The following is a 21,366-nucleotide window of genomic DNA, read 5'->3' as shown; positions in this document are numbered from 1 at the left end:
ACAAAACAATGAATAAACCAAAACACAAAATGACAAAAATAAGACAAACAACACAAGTGAGACAAAAAGGAAACACAAAACGTCAAAAATGACAAATAAAATGACAAAAACATGAAACAAATGACAAAAGTCAGACAAAAAAAGACAAAAAACATCAAAAACAAGACAAAATATTACAAAAATGAGTCACAAAATGACAGAACAATGAAGAATCTTGTATTTTACTTAATGATCAAAACAACTTGTCATGGTCTAGAAATTATTTTATAGTTTTACTCATTTACAATCTGCAGTTAATGTCTTCTCTGTAGTTTTTACACTTTGAGGACCGGATTGGACCCTCTGGAGGGCCGCTTTTGGCCCACGGGCCTCATGTTGGACACCCCTGCTCTAGAAGGACTGAATGGAAAAGCAGCACATGATGCTGAGGTTTTGGGAAAGCTGACCTTATCCCAGCTCCAGTTCCAATTCTCCACGTCCAAAAAAGAAAAGGTCACCAGTAAAAAAAAAAACTCAACTGAGATTTTAAAAAGACCAGAAAGCTAAATGAGGCTTCAGTGAACGAAACAAAAACACATTTAATAGAGAAAACGAGTCCAGATCTAAGTGGAGCTGAGTGAAACATCCATTCCTTATAGCATGCAGAGGGAAATGCTTTCATCACGGTGTTTGATTCAAAGGGAAGGAGTCCCACCGACACATCCACCCTCCGTCTGGCTGCACTTATCGGAGCTCTGGAGCGTCATTTGGTGGATTCTCACTGAGATGTTTGCAGCTTCTTGTACTTTCTTCTATGACTGGATGCAGAAATGGAGTGCATGACGGGCTTTTGTTTGTTTGGAATGTCGACTGTTTGGAAGCTGAGTCAGAGTTTACAGAAAGACGCTCAGATCTAGCAAGAGAAAACTGGTTATATAAAGAGAAGTTTATTTTTAGCTACAACATGACACAACCCAATGCAACTGTTCTGCCGCAAAATCTGCTTTTATGAGGCATAAAATGTTCAGTTACATTCAATGATCGGGTTTGTGGCAGAGAAATGGAAACAGAAAGAGACATTTCCTGAAACACCTCCTCACCTGTAAACATGTCATTAAAATACAGCTGAATTCACACATTTAAACTGAAAGGTAAAGGAGAGAAGCTGTTTTATTTCTAACCTAATAAAGTGCCCACTTTCTGCAGCTAACAGCCTTTGTTTTTCCTGAATATCTTTCAAATGCATCTAACTAGTGCAAAACAACACATGGAGCCTTTAACACAGAGCAGCTACAGAAGAGTATTTAATGTAAAAGTTCACTAAACCTCCGTTAAACACAGAAAGAACCTCCTGATTTATGAATTGCACAGACCACCTTTAATCCTGTAGCACAGGGGTGTCAAACATGCGGCCCGCGGGTCAAAACCGGCCCAACAGAGGGACCAATCCGGCCCGTAGGACGACGTTGTAAAGAGTAAAAATTACAGAGAAGACATTAAGTGCAGATTGTACATTTGTAAAACGCTAGTGTTGTCTATGTTTTTGTCATTTTGTGTCTAATTTTTGTAATATCTTTTGTTTTTTTTGTCTGACTTGTCGTTTGCCTCATGTTTGTCATTTTGTTGCTTGTTTTTGTTGTTTTGTTTCCTTTTTGTCTCATTTGTGTTTTTGTCCTTATGTGTTTTGCTTTATTCATTGTTTTGTGTATCGTTTTTGTCATTTTGTCTTTTTTTGTCTCATTTTTTGTTGCTTTGTGTCTCATTTTTGTAGTACGTTGTCTTGTTTTTGCCATTTTGATCATAAAGTAAAATACTATATTGTTCAGTTCCAGATCGCTGTGACTAAATGCTTTGTGCTTTTTGTAGATAAACTGTGATCTTTAAGTTGTAATGTGTAGATATTAAACTGAGGCATGATGTGAAATTGAATTTATTTTTCTTAAGAAATTTCCAGTTGCTCATGATGTTTTGTAACACGAACATTTCCAGAATGTACTTTTTTGCACTAAAACAAAGGAAACATTAAGAGTTGTGGTTATTTACAGGTTATTATGCTGTGATTTTACTGGTCAAACTGGGCTGAATGTGGACCTGAACTAAGATGAGTTTGACACCCCTGATCTAACAGGTTAATAATAAAAACATAGAAGCAGTGAGGTAAAATGAATGAAAACAGCAACCCGCTGTGTGTTAAAGTGAAATGAATTAAAACTCTTGGCTGCCTCGTCTCTCTCCTCAGCTAAAACCTCCAGACAGTCTCTTTGGTGCTGATGCTGTCAACCGTCTGAGCAGAAAGGAAAACACTGGGATGGAAGGCGTTAAAGAGGAAACCCTCACCATTGTTCCCTTACAGTTTCACTACATCCCACAACCGGCTGCTATTCTCAGCTAAAGGATTCAGACTCCTGCGTCCAATTACCCAGAGAAGGAACAAAGCTGCTTGTTGTTTCTGACGGAGCGTTTGAGGCCAGTTATTCTGTTTTGTTGCCGGCGGTCAGCTTGTGGGCCTGCAGAGCGAAGGTCTCGGCCACCATGAGAGGGAAGACCAGGGAGGCGTCGGCGTACACCTGAGAACAGAGGATTAGATTACTGCTCTGTCACACTCAACTAAAGCCAGCTACAGTCAACACATTTATGTTTGGGTGCTTCGATGCCACGCAGAGCAGGAACGCTGTGCAAACGCTGCCACCTTGAGGACAAAACAGGCGACACAGCTCATGATTACAGGGAAAAAATAGTTTAAACTTCCTTTTTTTCTTGTTTCACGTGTCCACAGCAAACTGTTATTTAGGATCCTTGTTTTGTGGAAATTTCAGATGTGATATAAAATCCTTTTTAAACACATTTCATCCCCCTGAAGCTGATTTCAATGGGAATGAAGGATGTCAAATGAAGGAAATGAGGAAAAATAGCAGAAGTTCAATAAAAACAAAGGAAAAGGTTTTTCTACAGTATTTTTCTACTTTCATTTATATTTTTATATTTATATTTTACAAACATATTTTTCTACTTATATTTATATTTTTAGGATATATTTTTCTACTTATGTTTATATTGTTAAGACTTATTTTTCTACTTTTATATTTTTAGGACATATTTCTGTATTTATGTTTATATTTTTCTACTTACATTTATATTTTTAGATAACATTTTGCTCCTTATATTTATATTTTAGTACATTTTTTTCTCCTTATATTTATATTTTCAGAAAATATTTTTCTACGTTACATTTTTAGGACATATTTTTCTATTTATGATTATATTTTCAAGACATATTTTTCTACTTCTATTTGTATTTTTAGGACATATGTCTATGTTTATATTTTTAGGACATATTTCTCTCCCTCTGTGTATTAGGTACAGACAACACTTATGTGTCTTTGTTAGTGCAGATTGTGTTTTATCTGACCCTATTGTATGCATATTATATACAGAAAAATCTGAACGGTTCATTTACTTGTACTTAATGCTGTACATGAAGCATGTTTAAATTTCATAAAACATCATGTTAAATGTTGTCATGGGTCTGTTTTAGAGGATTTTGTTTGACTAATGCTGACAAATCCTATCAAAACTCCATGTTTGAAAACCGTTCCAGTCGAGTCATCTGGGAAATGAAAAGTGACACAAACAAGAGGAAGGCATCTCAAAAATCGAACAAATAATCAGATGTTGTCTGAGAACATAACAGCACCAAATGGACGTTTTGTTGTTTGGGTCGTGGTTTCGTTCTAAGTAGCTGAAATAAAGTTGGGTACCTTCACAGGTTTGGCGTCTGTCCGGATCTTCCCCCAGGAAACGGCCTCATCGGGTCGAGCTCCGGAGTCCGAACCGTCGAACTCCTGACCGGTGTTCACGTAAACCACGTAGTCAGCTCCGTTCCTCTGCAGGGAAACCGAGGAGAGAGGAGAGGATTGGGACAGGAAACTGATTCTGCATGCTGTTTTAGGTTTATGAGGAGGTTTGTTTTGCTGGATCAAACTATTTTTCACGAAACCTCATCATGATTTTGCAGTTTCACAGAAAAAGCTCCATTTTATTGACAAGAAATGAAAAATATATAATGACAAAAGTACTTTGGGTAAGTATGAACTGCACTTTAAAAAAGTTATTAATATTAATCAAATGTAGTTAAATCATCAAGTAAATATATTCGTAATTAGGAAATACCGCATATTGAGTGTGATTCTACAAGTTAATTTCTCAAATTAACTTATACTGTGGGAAGTTTTTGTTGTTATAGTTGCAAGATGTTAATATTTTATATCATTTGAGCATCTTATTTTATGAGCTCATCATGTTATGAATGCTACGTTAATCTAATAACTAGTTATTAATAAAAGCTGTCAAATGAAATGTAGTAGAGCATAATTTACATAATTTCCTTCTGAAATGTGTAGTAGCCTGGAAACTACTCAAGGAAAGCACAGGTGTTAACTAAATGGACATGTGGATAATTTAATTCATGAGTTTGCAGAATTGCAGACAAAACCTGATTTAAAGTCGTACAGAAGAGAAAGCTAAAGATCACAGCGGATATTTACCATTAGATTAGCATTAGCTATGTGATGTTTGACCAGCCCTCCTCCCAGGATGATCATTCCCGTCCTCTTGGCAAAAACCGCCTGGTTGTTCATCCTGCGAATATCTGGAATAAACAAACACAGTCATGATGTGGCAAACTGAAGCTGTTGTGGTGATCTTTGTTCTGCAGCAGTGATGTTGTTCTTCACACCTTCAACGATGTCCAGAACCAAGCCAGGGTTCTTAAAGGAATGGAAGTAGATTATGTCGCCCAGAGAGCCGTCAGTCAGAGCAGGACTGAACACTGGGATGTTATTCTGAAACAGAGACACAATTATTCAACTCATCTGTAGCGAAAAACACGCAGTAGACACGAGGAATGGAGTTAGAAAAAGCAAGACAAAAACGTACATATATCCAATACCTAGAAAAGCACTCAAAGAGTGCAGTCCTCCTCCAAGGCTGCTCATTCCCCCATATGTCAGAAATGCAGCATTTGTTTATTAGTTATTGATGATCAGACATCACAGCACCATAGAATGTGTCCATTTAATACAGATGTACCCACAGACAGAATGACCTGCGCTGAGCACAGGTGTGTGTTCTGCATGTTTACGTTATGTACGGATACTGAATCACATGACCCAAATATGAAGTCATTATGATTACAATCCAGGACTGACCTTGTACGTCCAGTAGTAGACCGAGTCCGGATTATTGATCTCCTTGCCGAGCCGATGGATCATTTTGGAAGGAGTCCAACGGGTGCCCTGAGGAAGGAAATCTCAAAGTTTATAAAAAAATAAAAAGTCTCATGGAGTCAACAGCAATCTAAAGGCCATATCTGGAACATCCCAACTGCCCAGCTTTGGGCTCAGACCACCTCTGTGTTCTGCTCCAGCAGCATCTGGTCCAGGATGGGCATCAGCCAGTCTTCAAACTTACAGTAGTTATCGTTGGGCACCAGCAGGTTCCCGATTCTACAACCATGAAAACACACAGAAACAAGTTAGATGTAAAAGCTCGGATTTCTAATATGAACATCTACCTGCTAAACCCTGCATTGTGTCTGGTGAGGACCTTTGTGCTAAGCTAAGCTAAGCTAAGCTAAGCTAAGCTAAGCTAAGCTAGCTGCAGCTACATCCACACTGACAGCAGATCAATCTTCTCATTTAACTCCCAGCAAGAAAGAGAGCCAGCAGCTTTCACATTAGGACTGAATGTGACAGATAAGGTGTATCAGAAGGACAGAAGGAATTTGGTTTCAGCTGCTGGTGCCACCCTACCATTAAAGAAAGAGAATAATAACTATAGAAAGAAGAAGAGAAAAAAAATAGTAAAAACAATAGCAGTAATAAAAATACATAATAAAATAACTACAGAAAGAATAGCAAAAAACCCCACATAATAATATAATAATAATTGTAATAAAAATAATAAAATAACTGTGAAACAAAGAGTAAAAAATAAAATAGCATAATAATAATAATAGTAGTAAAATTAAAAATAACTATAGAAAGAGAAAAAATAAAAATAAAAAACCATCAATAATAATCGTAGCAATAAAATAAATAACCATAGAAAGAAGAAAATAAAAAAATTTAAAAAATAAAATAATAATAGTAATAATAAAAATAAATAATAAAATAACTAAAGAAAGAAGAAAAGAAAAATTTAATTTAAAAAGATAACAGTAATCATAAAAATAAATAATAAAATAATTATAGAAAGAAGAGAAAAAACAAAACTAAATTATAATAGTAGTAATAAAAACAAATAATTTAAAAAATACTTACAAAAATATACACAGATATTTACACATCTAGAATATACAAACACAGTAATGTAATACGGTCACCAACCTGTTGATGCCTCTCAGACGGAGCTCCTTTCCAGACAAACTAAATTCTCCCAAATATGTGTGAGCGAGACACTTGATCAGATCCTCCTCGATGCCTCCAGCCGTCGTCACGATCACATCCACCTGACAGGAAGTAGCACGAAGCGACAGATAAACTACCAGTTATCCTGTTAAACTGGGCACATTTTTATCCTTTAAGAAAAGTTTTTAGTCTTTAAAACCAGCTCTTTACTAAACACCTTTGCACTTAACAGACTGCAAAAAATTTTTCAAATAAATAAAACCTTTCTACAACATCAGCACTGCCTGTAGACACCACGGCCCTGTTATCACAATAAACTTGTTTTATCTCATCCAGGTTGTTTTCTCCTGATTAGATCTTTTCTGGTGTTAGATCCACTCAGATGTACGTCGCTGTGGATAACATATAAATGAAACCATAGAATTGTAGAAATATGACTAATGTTGAATTTGTACCATTTTGTGCTCGGCCAGGTAGCGGATGCTCTCTCTGACTCCGGAGCTGATGAGGTTGGAGGTGTATCCCAGGAAGATGGTGCAGCCGGATTTAGGAGGAGATTCATCGGATTCGTTTCCTTCAGCCGCCTCCACTGGCTCCAGACGCTTCTCTATCTGTGACGACCAACGACGGGTAAAAATTAGAGACATAAGAAAGGATTTCACCCTTCTGTTCAGTAAGAATATAAAAAATCTAATTTCAATTTTAAAAAAGTAAATATCAGAACCTTGATGATTTGGAGAGTCCGTCATTTTCCCATTGGCTCATTCACAGAACAAAAACAACACAAAAACGGAACCATATACAAACACTGTCATAGAAATAAATCCTTCTAATCACAGGAGAGAATCGTTTATCTCGCCATCAAGCGTAACGACTATTCATAAAATCCCTTTAAGTCTCTTTAATTATGCACACCCTAAAACAAATGCAATCCTCGCAGGAAAACAGTAAGAAACTAATCAGGCAATTGTGGAATTTATAACTTCTAAAAAGGTAAATACTTCTCCAGATATCAAATTAAATGAGCTACTGTTGAATAAAACTCCTGCTTCATCACTGTTTGTGTTCATTTTACATCTCTTTCATTAGTTTAAATCTCTCTATGGTCATTTTGTGTGTCTTTTTTACTGTTTTATGTCTGTCTGTAATTGGTTCTGTCTTTCTGTGATTGTTTGGTGTCGCTTTTGTGTGTCTTTGTAGTTGTGTATGTCTCTGTTTGATGTTCTCTTGTAGTTCTTAGCAGTTGTTTTCAGTAATTTTGTGCGTCTTTGCTGTTGTTTTGTTTCATTTCGCATCAGTTTAATCTCTTTCTGGACATTTTTTGTTTGTTTTTTGCATTTGTTCTGGTTTTATTATGCTGTTGTATTTATTAATCTTGAAATCACTTCTACTGTTGCAAGAAAAAACAAAACTACCTGCAAGGCTACTAGGGGTAAACAAGATCAATTCTGCATGTTTTATGTGTTTGATAGCAGCTCCTCTCACCATGTTGTTGATCTCCTGGATGGCCAGGCCTAAGCTGCTGGCCTGGAAGCCCGTGTGGAGGTAGGACTTCAGCACGGCGTGGAGATCCACCCCCTGGTTAAAGTCATAGCCGCGGATCTTCGGCATGTCCTCAGGAAGGTCACAGCTGGGCTTCAGGACAGCCTCTATGGCAACAGAAGGAGCCTTGTCTGCCATCTTCACTGCCAAAATAAAAGGGAACAATTTAGAGAAACCTAGTAGAGCCCTGATGGAGTAACAATGCAATCAAAAGTTTTAGTTAATTAGTGACATTAGTTAAAATTGCTCTACAAAAGTTGCTCTAAAGGAGAAAAAGTTGCTCTAAAATGAGATAAAGTTGCTCTTTATTAGTTAAAGTTGTTCTATATTAAATTTGCTCGAAATTAAAGTTGCTCTAAAGGAGTAGAAGTTGCTCCGTATTAGTCAAAGTTGCTCTAAAAGGAGTTAAACTTGATTTAAATGAGTTAAAGTTGCTATATGTTAAAGTTCCTCTATATTAAAGTTGCTCTATATTAGTTAAAGTTGAGCTATATTTGCTAAAGTTGCTCTATATCAGCTAAAGTTGATACTGATAGTTAAAGTTTGTCTACATTAAGGCTCCTCTATATTAAAGTTGATACTGACTGTTAAAGTTGCTCCATATTAGTTAAAGTTGCTCTAAAATGAGTTAAAGTTGCTCTATTTTACGTAAAGTTGCTGTTTCATGCTACAGAGAAATGTGTTTGGTGTGTGAACCAAAAAAAATAGATCCGATCTATCCATTATTAAATAGCATAAGACTAGAATGACTTAATGTTTCCACCGATATCCAGAAGGACAGGCTCTCCAGAAGACTCTCAGGAGGCTTTCACAGGAATTAATCTTCCTGCATGCTTTTAGTATAATTAGTGACATAATTACAGACTAGAAACCAACTACTGCAGAGAAGATCCAGTTTATCAGCCTGTTGGACAGACTGTTCCTCAAACATTTGTTTACTGTAGCGTGCAAAACATACAGCAACTTAACCTTGTGGTTTGATTCAGAATTCACAGTCAGAATAATAGAATAGAATAGAATAGAATAGAATAGAATAGAATAGAATAGAATAGAATAGAATAGAATAGAACAGAATAGAATAGAATAGCTTTATTGTCATCATACATGGGGGCATGACGAAAATATAAATAGCAGTTACTGGTGCATTGATAACAAGCTAAATGAAATAACAACAATAATAATAAAATCAAACGTACATGTAAAACAAGATTATATTAAGAATTAGACTAGATTTATAAAATACAGGGTGGGAGGTAAATAAAATCAAATAAAATCCAGTAAATATGGGCAGGAGATTGCAGTATTTGAACCACTAAAAGGGACACTGTGTTACTGTTTTGAGTTCAGGAGTCCGACTACACATAATAATCTAAAACAGTGATTTATTTTATTATTCTCCTTTCCTTTTTGGAAACAACAGATGAAACCAGATTTATTGGATGTTCTTGACATTAAAGCTGATTCTGATAAAAGCCTGCTATATATAATGACTGTTTAACCACCCAGTGTAAAGTAGCTCCATCTCCACCAACAGAAAAATGCATTTAAAACCTCAATGCATCAATAATAATCCAGTTTTATATGATAATCTACCAACACACAGGCAAATATGGGTTTACGATTGTTTTATTGTATTATATTTGTCTTAGAATCCTAACTTGTGCTAACAAGACATTATAAAAGATCAAACATTTTAGAAAAGGGTCATATTATTTAGCTGTTTAGTAAAATTTATGATAGAACCATCTGATATTTGACATATGAGACAGTTAAACTGGCTAACACAACTGTGTTTTTACAAATATAACATCAACTTTACCACCTAAAACGTATTCTGTAGATATTAAATTCCGCCCTCTGGGAAAAAATGTCATCCTAGAGGGATTTACGTTTCTAAAAAAATCACAAATTGTCCTTAATTGATGCTAGAACCTCAGTAAAAGAACAAAACCTGAACGAAAACATCCATGTGGTCTGACGCTAGCTAGCAGTCCGGCTAGCTAGCTGTTAGCTGCTTTTACCTTTAAAACGCGATTAAACGTTTAAAGAAAAAGTTAAAAACGAACCTGTTCCTGAGCAGATGTTAGGTGATGGAAGGGTTTAACAAGTAAACGGCTGCCAGGACGAACAACAACACAGATACTGACGATCTGTGCTCCTGTAAACATCGCATGGGTCGCAGTGACAGGAAACTCCCTCTACGGAAACTGCGAAGGGACAAATGTGGAGGCGTAGCGAACTACAAATTTTAAATCCACTCTGTGTGTGTGTGTTAAGTCGTTGCATTTTCTCATATTTTGTCTTTTTCTCCTTTATTGCAAATAACACAAAGCGTCCCCACCATTTGTGTTTCAGTTCTCAGCTCCAAAAATGCACAGATTACTTTATTTCAACATGGCCTTATAACTTGTGGTTTTAGGGCTTTGGCAAAGGGGCTGTTTTGCTCTCAGAACCAATGAGCTGCCGCTTCCTTCAGAACTAAAGTGCTTTTTACATCTTTTCGCATTTTGAGAAATCAGCAATTTTTGAGAATCTTTTGCCTCTATTGGACAATAATCCCGATTTAATCAATCTAAATATTGTGGTTTTAGATCTGGACTTGGTCTAATGTGGTTTATATGCCAAAAAGTTGTAAAATCTAACTTTTTTGCAGTTTCACAAACCCATAACTGTGCATTAAAGACTCTTTATCCTCTCTGCCACAATCTAGCTTCAGGTTTGACCCATCGAAGCAAAGTGGGTTTAAATCTGTACCTAATCCTATACTATTGAGATTTTAAAAAATACAAAACTCTCCTCTTTTTATTTCCATAGATACAATAAAAACACACATACTGTGTTGTAATTAATCCTTTCTACTTTAATCAGTTCAGATTTGACCCATCAAAGCATCATTATTTTACATCTGGACCTGGTCTGAGCACATGAAAAAGTAGTGAAATCTCCCTTTTTGCTTTTTCAAAAATCAGAAACTGTGTTTTAAAGAATCTTTGCCCTCTGCAGGATAATGTGGTTCAGATTTTCCTCCTCCAAAAATAACAGTTTTAGATGTCATGTAACCCTAATCCTGTCCAGATGTGAAAAGAAAAGAAAAATCTCCCTTTTGTTTCGTTTTCACAAATAGAATCTAGAAATCAGAAACTGTGTTTAAAAGAATCTTTAGCCTGTACAGGTCAGTCTAGTGCACAATAAACCTGTCCAAGCATAGCAGTTTTTGATCTGCAGGGAGTGCAATGAACTCCAGATGTGAAAAGAAAACAAAAATCAAGTTTTTGTTTAATTTTCACAAACAGAATAAAACTTTCACAAATCAGAAACTGTGTTTTGACGAGTTTTCAGCCTCTCAGGAGCAATCTAGTTTAGATGTGTTCAGTATAAATAATGGTTTTTGGTCCTTGCCTAATGCAGTCCAGATGTGAAAAAAACACAGAAATCTCCCTTTTTAGTGCAAATAGAAAAGTGGGTTTCAGACACCATGAACCTAAAATGTCGAACACTGTTTTTAAAATGTGGAAAAAAATGAAAATCGGTTCGTCAGTGAAATCTCATTTAATTTTTCCTTAAACATCAGAGCCAGAAGCTTCATTTGAACCCTCAAAATAATATTTCTCAGGACAAACATTCACTTATGAGTAGATTGTTTTTTTTTAATTCTTTATTTCATTAATTCTGTCATTTCTAATAATTTTCTCCCACACCTTATTAAGGTGTGGGGAAAAAAGCTATTTGAAAGCTTTATATATATGAAATCCTAAATGGAAATATTCAGTTTCATGTGCTGTTTTTATTTTAGTGCACATTTTTTGGAATAATCATCATATTTTAACATAAATATCACAATATCAGAAAAATTAAACTGTAAATTTCAGACATTTTTCAGGAAAAATACATTTATTGTAAAAATTAAATTATATTTCTAAGAAGAAAACAATGATTGCCCATTTTTTTGGAAAAAAGTACAATATTTGGTAGATTAAGTCAAAATTTGTGAGAAAAAAGTCGATATTTTGAGATTTAAGTCCTACTTTTGTAATTAAAGGCTCCAATTTTAAAATAATTTCCTTCTGCAACATTAAATAAATCATGTGAAGGAAAAAATCCTAGATTTATGGAATAATGATCATATTTTTTACATAAATAATTTTTAAAAATATAAAAAAATTTAACTGTATATTTCAGACAATTTTAAGGAAACAAAAGTCTATTGTAAAAATTAAGTTGCATTTTTCAGAAAAAAAATAAGTGCACATTTTTCTGGAAAAAACTATAATATTTGGAGAATTAAGTCAAAATTTGTGAGAAAAAAGTAAATATTTTGAGATTTAAGTCCTAGTTTTGTAATTAAAAGCTCAAATTTTAAAAAATTATTTCGGTCTACATTAGATAAATCAGTGAAAACAATAAAACAACTGTTTTGAAGGAAGTATGAGTAAGCATAATAGTGTATTTACTTTTATTTCTGTAAACTTTGAGCCAAATAATAACCTCAAACTTTTCTATTTTTGCAGGAAAAACAGGAAATCTCCTCTTTTGCAAAGCCTGTTAATAAAAAGGAGAAAAAAAACAAAGAGATAATTGTCAGTTTACGGCTCACCTGAAGGACTGAATCCTTCCATCAGAGCGGCTGTGAAGCGATGAGTGAAGTTTGTGACATTTCCGTTTGACCTTTTCTATCACAGAGGCTTTGAACCGACCCCAGCAGTGAATAAAAAGAGGTCAGAATGGGAAGTCGGGAGCTTCTCTGTGCAGAATCTCTGCTCCGTGGATCAGGTTAACTGCTTCTCGTTTAATTCGCTGCAGGACGTTGACTTTCTGTTGACTTTCTGTTGACTCTCTGTTGACTCTGTTGTGTGTTTTCACACTGGAGGCGATGTCAGGGAAGATGTGCAGCAGCAGCAACAGCATCATTCAGGCTCAGAAACTGGTGGATCAGCTCCGGGTGGAGGCGAACATGGAGAGATTCAAGGTATGGAAGGACCTGAACCTGCAGAATAACTAAATATACAACGGCAATTTGTAAATGAGTTATTCATAATCATTTCTGCTGTGATATTATCTGTATCTTTAACATAACAGAAATGCTGTAAAATAACATTAATTTGTTTTAACCATTTTTCAAAGTAATTATGCATAACTTTCTTTGAAATATTTGTAAATATCTGTAAAATAGCGCAATTTTTTACTAATCAAATGCAGTAAAACAGACACATTTTATGATCACACATTGTGAAAGAAAGAATTAGCATTTATTAAAAAAAGATTTTTGATGTGAATATTATTTTTAGTTTGGGGCCTTTCTTTTAACACTAAACAAGTAAATTAATAATTTTAATGTGATTTTACAAAATATTATTTGTATTTTTAACAAAACAAGGAGGAATTGCAAGACATTAAATTTTTGGGGATTTTTCAAACCTTAATATACACAACTTTCTTTAAAATATTTGAATATATCTGTAAAATAATTAAATTCTTTGATAATTAAAATGCAGTAAAACAGAGAACTTTCATGGTCAAACACTGTAAAAGAACAAATTACTAATTATAAAAAAATAAAGATTTTTGATGTGAATATTATTTACAGTTTTGGCCCTTTTTGTAAATTAATACTTTTTTCTGTGATTTTATAAGATATTATTTGCATTTTTAACAAAACAGGGAACCACTACAAACTGTCTGATTTTTTACATGATTTTTGAAACCTTAATATACAAAATTTTCTTTAAAATATTTGCAAATACCTGTAAAATAATTATATTTTTTTCTGATTAAAATACAGAAAACTGTGTAATTTTATTTTTAACAGGCAAGAATTGCAAGATTTTTTAATTTTGCAAGAATCAAGTCAAAATTTGTGAGAAAAAAAAGTCAGTATTTTGAGATTGAAGTCCTATTTTTGTAATTAAAGGCTAAAATTTTAAAAATATTTTCCTTCTACGACATTAAATAAATCAGTGGAAACACTAAAGCAACTGTTTTGAAGTAAACATGAGTAAACATAATATTGCATTTACCTTGCTAAGGAGACATTTCTGCAGTAATTATGTCATTTTATACTGCGATTGCTCCATTTGTGTTGATTTTAACTCCAGATGCATGGAATAAACTGACATTCTGCATACTAGGACTAACATCTGATTGTTTCTATTCAGACTCGTGCATTAGAAAGGTCTTTTCTTCCCTGCAGATTTCGCTCACAGCAGCAGATTTAGTCCAGTACTGTCAGGAGCACCGGCGAAGCGACCCTCTGCTGACTGGCATCGCTGCCTCGTCCAACCCTTTCAAAGACAAGAAGACCTGTGTGCTGCTCTGACACGTCTCAGCAGAAAAGACCAACTTCTGTCTGAGACTGAAGCCACAAACCGTCTACAAACGCAACCAATAATCCACCAAACACTAGAGTTTCACTACATTTAATGCATCTTCCATGGAAACTGTCTTTCAGTGTTTTTTCTGTCAAGTAAATGATTGATAGATTCAGGATTACAGAGGTATCCACACTATAAATATTGTAAGAGCTAATGCACACGAGGTATATTCAGACATACAAATGAGATGATGTTGAGTAGATGTGATGGTTGTGTATAAATAAACAGCTTTCAGAGGGTTTGGGAAACAAATGTCTCACTGTCACAATTTCAACAGAAGAAAACTAAATAGTAGCATTGAATTAAACAACTGGAAGCAACATTTTCAGTTCAAAACCTTTATGTTACCTCTTCTACCTCTCTCAATGTGGCCGGCCAGCCTGCAGGACAACAGAGATGTTCATTTTTAGGGTCTGACATGGACACCCATGCCCAAAACCCAACAGGAAGTCGGCCATGTTGAATTATGTGTCATATTTTGGACGGTTTTGGGTAATTTTTGGACATTTTCAAAAGCTGTAAACTCACACAGAGTAACCCCCGACAGCTTAAATTTGGCCAGGATGTCCACCAGGCATGGGTGATCAAAAGTTATCAAAACGATCCACAAATGTCTGACGGTGTTAAAATGGCGGCCGGCAGAATTTTGACGTTCCACCATGAAACAGGAAGTGATGCATAACTGGCCTGTGCATGCTCCAATCTGCCTCAAACTTTACATGTATGATCACAGTCCCATCTTCACCAGAAACATACATACAGACAAGCCGAAACACACTCTCCGTTGCAGCGCCACCTGGTGGACATGTTTGGATGCGAGGATTTGACCAACGCTGTTGCAGCTTTAATCAGGTTTTTATTTTAATCAGTGAGGTCAGCAGGTGTCGAGATGCTTCAGGTGTTGTCGCGTAGTCTTCAGGTTTTTCCCATTTTTATTTCCTGGGCCTCCAGATTTCCACACTTCCACAACCCGAGGCCACGGCGAGGACTCCAGCCTCCACGCTCAGCTGACAGGAGGAATATGAGGGAGGACGACGACACAGAGAAGAACAGATTAATCAGTTTAAAATATTTTTGAATGCAAAGAAAAAACACAAACAGCTGACAAGTTATTAATAGATCACAACTTTGCATAGACTTCAGCTTTATTAGTTTTACAATTTCTATTCACTGATATTTCTGTGACTAAAATCAAATTAAAGCTAGAATACTGTCAATAAAAATAGATTTTTCATCTTTATTATTGATATAATGTGGCACATAATGACATTTTCAGCTGATTTAAATCCAGTAAAATAGAGAAAAACTGCACTTTTATGTTCACACATCATAAAATGATTTATTTTACATATTGTTAATTAATACTTTCTTTTGCTCTGATTTTACTAGATATTGTTGGTATTTTAAATGAACAGGATTTATCATCAATCTATTAACTGTCTTTAAAATATTTGCAAATATCTGTAAAATAATAAAAAATTTTGCTAATCAAAATTTAGAAATAATGTTTCATTTTAAAGCAAAATATTGCAAAATAAAAATTGAACATTTGTAAAAATAAAGAGATTTGATGTGGATATTATTTACAGTACAAATTAATACTTTTTTATGTGATTTTAAAGGATATTATTAGTAATTTCTTTTCATAGCAAAACAGGGAAAGTTTCTAAAATAACATTTATTTTTCAATCCTCAATATACATTTTAACTTTATTAAAAATATATTTGCAAATATATGCAAAATATTTTTTTTGCAAATTAAAATACAGAAAAGCACATTTTTATGGTCACACATTGTAAAAGAACAAATGATTATTCCCAAAAATACTGATATTACTTACAGTTTTTTGCCTTTATTATTATTATTATTTTATTGTATTATTTTTAAATCTTTAATATATCTTTGTAAGTTTCTTTTTTTGCTAATTAAAATAAAGAAAAACTGTGTAATTTTACAGTAAAATATTGTAAAAGATCGAATTACTATTTGCAAAAGTACTAATTTACAGTTATTTTCCCTTTTTTTTTTTACATGATATCTGTACAAAGCTGGGAAAGTCTGTAAAATAAATTCACTATTTTTGAATCTTTAATTTTTATTTTTTTACAGTGGAAAATATTAGTAAATTTCTCTTTTACTACCAAAAATACAGAAAAACTTGCTATTTATTACTAATTTTACAGTTAAATATTGTAAAAGAACAAATTGCCAAACATTATTTACAGTTTTGGCCTGTTGTTTTAGGGTTTTACATGTAAATTAATATGTTTCCCACATGATTTTGCCAGTTACTGTCTCTAATTGAACTAAATGGGGGAAATGTTTAAAACTGCAGTTAACTGTTCATGAAATAAGAGTGACATAAAGTGCAGCACTAACCCCGTGAACGGCAGCTTGGTACTGCAGGGTGCACAACGTCCTCGGAGGCGAACAGGGAATGTGAACCTGCAGAACAGAGCAGAAATGATGAGTGACATCCGGCTGCAGCTGAATGAGCTGAAAGTGACTCCGCCTACCTTGATGGTCCAATCGGATGAGCAGGTGTAGAGGCTTCCGGGGGTCTTCTGTATGCCGGTGATCAGAGCTGTGTGTCCCACGTCAAACTGGGACAGGGGCTTGAAGGTTCCCGCCTGCATGGAGAAGGAGTGGAGCATCCCGCTGCTGTCTCCGCCCCAGATTTCACTGCCGCTGTAGCTCATGGACATCAGGTAGGAGCTCAGCTACAAAGACAAGGATTGGTTCGAACAGGTACAGGTGAGCATTCTGTATCTGGACATAAACATAAACTGCTAAAGGAACTGTGTGTTTGTTTCTGCATCTACCCGGAGTTTCTTCAAGCCTCTGCCTGCCCTGCGGTCGTACACGGCCACGGTGGAGTCTTGACTCCCAGAGATGATGTATTTGTCATCCGCTGCAAGGCACATCACAGCGTTACCATGGAGACGGAGGCTTTTAATCAGTGGCTCAGGAGCTGTGGATGAAATTTAAACACAATCAGCCTCAATGGTCCAGTCATTCGTCTTTAAAATTTAATAACCAGGACAATAAAACAAATCAGTACTCTGACAAATATATTTCAATAAGTCAATTTGAACTCATTTAGAGCAACTTTAACAAATACAGAGCAACTTCAATTAATGTAGAGCAACTTTAAATAATATGGAGCAACTTCAACTGATTTTAGAGCAACTTTAGCTAATATAGAGCAACTTCAATGAATATAGAGCCATTTTAGCTCATTTTTGAGCAATTTTTAACTAATATAGAGCAACTTTATCTACTGTTACTAATTAATTAAATTTTCTCAATCACACCAAACACATTTCTCTGTAGCATGAAACAGCAACTTTACATAAAATAGAGCAATTTTAGCTCCTTTAGAGCAACTTTAACTAATGTAGATCAACTTTAATGTAGAAGAACTTTTACTATTACAGAGCAACTTTGACTCCTTTAGAGCAATTTTAGCTCATTTTTGAGCAACTGTAACTCCTTTAGAGCAACTGTAACTAATATAGAGCAACTTTAACTCATTAAGAGTAACTTTAATTAATATAGAACAACTTTAATTATTACAGAGCAACTTTAACTAATTTTTGAGCAACTGTAGCTCCTTTAGAGCAACTGTAACTAATATAGAGCAACTTTAACTAATATGGAGCAACATTTAGAAAACTTTAACTTCCATGTGATGCTTTCTGAGCCGCTAAACTTTAAAGAGCTACGTGTCCCCTCACCTCTGGGGTCATACATGCTGACCCTCTTGTCGAAGGTTCCAGCCAGTAACACGTCCGACTGACAGGACAAGCAGAGGACAGCAGCTCCAGCTCGGATCAGGCCTCTCTCTGCACCGCCGGCCTGGAGGTCCCACAGCCTCACGGTGCTGTCGAAGCCCCCCGAGGCCAGCAGGGGCCCCCGGGACGCCAGGCACCAGACCCAGCCCCGATGGGTGCTGAAGTTCCCCTGCCCTCCCAGCGTGTACAGGAGCGCTCCGTTAGTTCCTGCCTGCAGATCCCACAGCTTCACGTTCCAGTCTCTGGACGCGGTGGCGCACACCTTCCCCTCCCCTCCCAGGAACAGGACCGAGTTGGTCTGGGCGATGTGGGCTGAAGGTAGCGTGATGCACTCAAGTGCTGGGGGAGGGCTGGGGCTTCTGGGGGACTGATGCTGCATCACCTCTATCTGTCCTCCGTTACCCAGATTCCCAGGTTCTCCCAGGTCCTGCTGGTGATTAAGAATTGCTTCTTGCAGCTCATCAGCCGGGAAAACCCTCCTGGGGTCCCTTTGTTCTCCATCCATTAGTGCTGCTGCGTCATCCTCCAGTCTGTCTTCCAACTCTTCTCTCAGTCTTGCTAGTTGGTCCTCGCCTTGGACTGGCTGTATTTCCCCGTCCTCACCTTCTATTGCCATCTCCATCTCTTCATCAACACCATAAGCCACCTCCTGCGCTGGAACTCCCACCCCTTCCACCTCATCCTCTCCGTCGTCTTCCTGTCCTCCTGCAACTGCTCCAGCATCTCTTCCTCCCCTCTGCTGCCGCCTCGCTTCCTCCTGCTCCTCCTCACCTTCTCGCTTCTGTTTAGCTACACGATCTGCTTCTCGAGTCCAGCAGGTTATCAGCTGCTCTAACTCCAGGCAAGCAGTCGGCCAATCAAAGCCCTGCCTTGGTCCCACTGGGAAGGAGGCTCTTGGTCCGATGAGTCTCTGAGCCCGGAGCTGACAGGCGGTGCTGTCATTACCCACATCACTGAGTGCATGACAGACCTAAAGAGAGACCAATGTTTTATCTTAAATCAAATTCTCAATATGAAACGCAGCAACAAAAGAAGCCAATGCAAGGACTGCTTACTAGTAAGAAGAATATAAGGATTAAAAATGTCTTTTCAAATGTTGTATGAAGAAGTTAACACATCCAACATTTCTGCTAGACTTCAAGAACACAAAGTTTGGGGTCATCCAGAAAATTCCATGTTTTCCATGAAAACTCCCACTTTTATCCATGTGCTAACATAACTGCACAAGGGTTTTCTAATCATCAATGAGCCTTTCAACACCATTAGCTAACACAATGTAGCATTAGAACACAGGAGTGATGGTTGCTGGAAATGTTCCTCTGTACCTCTATGGAGATATTCCATTAAAAATCAGCTGTTTCCAGCTAGAAGAGTCATTTACCACATTAACAATGTCTACACTGGATTTATCATTCATTTAATGTTATCTTCATTTTTTTTTTTTTAAATGCTTTTCTTTCAAAAATAAGGACATTTCTAAGTGATTTCAAATTTTTGAATGGTAGTGTACATGAACTAAAGTTGCTCTAAATGAGGTAATGTTGCTCTATATTAGCTGATCCTACACTTTTGAACAGTAGTGTAAATGTGGAAATTTATTCATGTTTCTTTGTGTATTCCAGAAAGCCACTGATTCCTGTGTGCAGTGAAAGACAGAAATCCAATAATTATGATTTAGTCATCGAGTTAGCAAGGCAACACAAGTGGGCAAGAAGATTAGATGATGATGTGACATCTTTATAGGCTTTCTATGGAAAAAATGGCCCCAGAAAACACCTGTAACTCACCTTTGGCAGCACAGTGATGACACACTGAGCTGGGAGGTGTGAGGCGATGTGGGTTAAGATCTCCCACGGCAACGACAGCAAGCCGCTCGGCTCAGCAGAAGGCGAAGGACTAACATCTGCAGAGGAAGCAGGAAGCAGCCTGGAAGGAATACGAAGACCGATGAGGCTCAGTTATCTTACACATGTTAAAAACAGGTGTAAGATTTTATTAAATTAAACTGGACGGTGGTGTTGGGTCCCGGCTACAGCCCTAAAAAGTTGTTCTCATCTTTCACTTGTCATCTGCGAATCATGTCACATTTTAAGGTGTTGTATAGTAACTGCTTGTAGGAATGTCTGTGTACTGGTCACACAATGTTTATTTATTTATTTGGTAGGGACAATGCACATTAATGAACATCTACTTAGGCAGCAATAGACGTAAATATGGCGGATTATAGCAGCAATGATCATTTATACCCCCGATGAGGGTGTGAATTAACTCTATAGTTTCAAATTTTTGCTTAAATGTCTGAATTTAAACTTTTTTCCAATTGCAGCTGCAGAAAGGGGATTTTTAACTTGTTCTGAGTCAGAAAACAACACCATGTGTACGCTGCTTTTATATTTTTGTGTCTCATGATGTGCAGTGACATGAACAGCCAGGTGTTTGAAGGTAAAAGTCCAGAAAACCTTCTCACCCCTGCAGGTTGAGTCTGGAAGCTTCACTGCTCTGGTCAGGAGAAGATCCAGTCTGGTCTCCATCAGCTTCTGTCTCCGGCTCATTCAGGTCAACCCTGACCTCAGACATCACCTCTTCCCCTCCCAACACAACACCGAGACCTCATGCACTGAAAGCCAGCATCGCACTAACCTCTAAATGTGTAGTGAAGGTTTGAATTCATTTTTAAAAATGACAAAATGTTAGCTCTTAGCTTAGCTTCACTTCCATCGGTTCAGATCCACAGGTACATTACTTTAAGAAAGATTTAGCCACTTGCCTCGAGTATGACGCCTTTCATTTATTTCGGTTTCTCAGAATAAGCTGTGAATTCAGCTTCTGTCTGTTAAAAATACATTCAGAGAAAAAACAGGAAATGTCTGAGGTAACTTCAGCAGGTTAGCGTTAGCTTTAAGATGCTAATAACGAGCTTTCACAACGCTAGCCACGGGTTAAAAACTGTCGCCAGAGCCAAGCTAAGAGAGCTGAGGCCACTATTATATAAAAACTAAATAAGACTGAAGTAATTCAGCAAAACCAACTGCTGTTTGTCTTCTATCAGCAGCGCAAAGTACAGGAAAACATTCAAAATAGTACTTCCGGTGTCGAGAGATGTCGTCATAAATCATTCCGTTACTTTATTTTTTATTTAATTTTTATCATCATTATTAATAATAATGCTATTAATAATTACTATTATTTATATTTTATTATTATATTATAACTAGTGTCAATAATAACAATAATAGTAATATTCCTGGGGTCACATTTTCCATCTTAAATGTAAT

General features: G+C 36.4%; 3 protein-coding genes across 4 annotated transcripts; 1 reads left to right on the top strand and 2 right to left on the bottom strand.

Moving 5' to 3' along the window:
* Nucleotides 1-905: 905 nt before the first annotated feature.
* Nucleotides 906-10,152, bottom strand: dhps (deoxyhypusine synthase). Of its 2 annotated transcripts, none has more exons than XM_023270823.3 (10): nucleotides 9,995-10,152; nucleotides 7,872-8,071; nucleotides 6,842-6,997; nucleotides 6,366-6,487; nucleotides 5,387-5,483; nucleotides 5,187-5,273; nucleotides 4,715-4,820; nucleotides 4,524-4,627; nucleotides 3,738-3,863; nucleotides 906-2,546 (listed from the first exon to the last, which is right to left on the bottom strand). In XM_023270823.3, exons 2-10 carry the CDS (start codon nucleotides 8,064-8,066, stop codon nucleotides 2,451-2,453), a joined length of 1,089 nt encoding a protein of 362 aa, XP_023126591.1. In that variant the 5' UTR covers nucleotides 8,067-8,071; nucleotides 9,995-10,152; the 3' UTR covers nucleotides 906-2,450. The 2 variants fall into 2 exon arrangements, with proteins under 2 accessions (XP_023126591.1, XP_023126590.1); XM_023270822.3 differs by having other exon boundaries at nucleotides 7,872-8,066; nucleotides 9,995-10,139.
* A 2,328-nt stretch (nucleotides 10,153-12,480) lies between these two features.
* LOC111568942 (guanine nucleotide-binding protein G(I)/G(S)/G(O) subunit gamma-7-like) lies at nucleotides 12,481-14,253 on the top strand. Its single transcript, XM_055005500.1, has 2 exons — nucleotides 12,481-12,894; nucleotides 14,116-14,253. Exons 1-2 carry the CDS (start codon nucleotides 12,799-12,801, stop codon nucleotides 14,239-14,241), a joined length of 222 nt encoding a protein of 73 aa, XP_054861475.1. The 5' UTR covers nucleotides 12,481-12,798; the 3' UTR covers nucleotides 14,242-14,253.
* Nucleotides 14,254-14,325: 72 nt separating this feature from the next.
* Nucleotides 14,326-21,173, bottom strand: fbxw9 (F-box and WD repeat domain containing 9). Its single transcript, XM_023270835.3, has 7 exons — nucleotides 20,559-21,173; nucleotides 19,879-20,017; nucleotides 18,035-19,061; nucleotides 17,120-17,268; nucleotides 16,814-17,017; nucleotides 16,677-16,742; nucleotides 14,326-15,303 (listed from the first exon to the last, which is right to left on the bottom strand). The coding sequence occupies exons 1-7, from the start codon at nucleotides 20,666-20,668 to the stop codon at nucleotides 15,229-15,231; spliced, it is 1,770 nt and encodes a 589-aa protein (XP_023126603.2). The 5' UTR covers nucleotides 20,669-21,173; the 3' UTR covers nucleotides 14,326-15,228.
* Between the last annotated feature and the right edge of the window lie 193 nt (nucleotides 21,174-21,366).

Source organism: Amphiprion ocellaris, chromosome 19, assembly GCF_022539595.1.
Source record: "Amphiprion ocellaris isolate individual 3 ecotype Okinawa chromosome 19, ASM2253959v1, whole genome shotgun sequence".
NCBI classification, from domain to species: domain Eukaryota; kingdom Metazoa; phylum Chordata; class Actinopteri; family Pomacentridae; genus Amphiprion; species Amphiprion ocellaris.
This window is presented reverse-complemented; position numbering and strand designations above follow the sequence as displayed.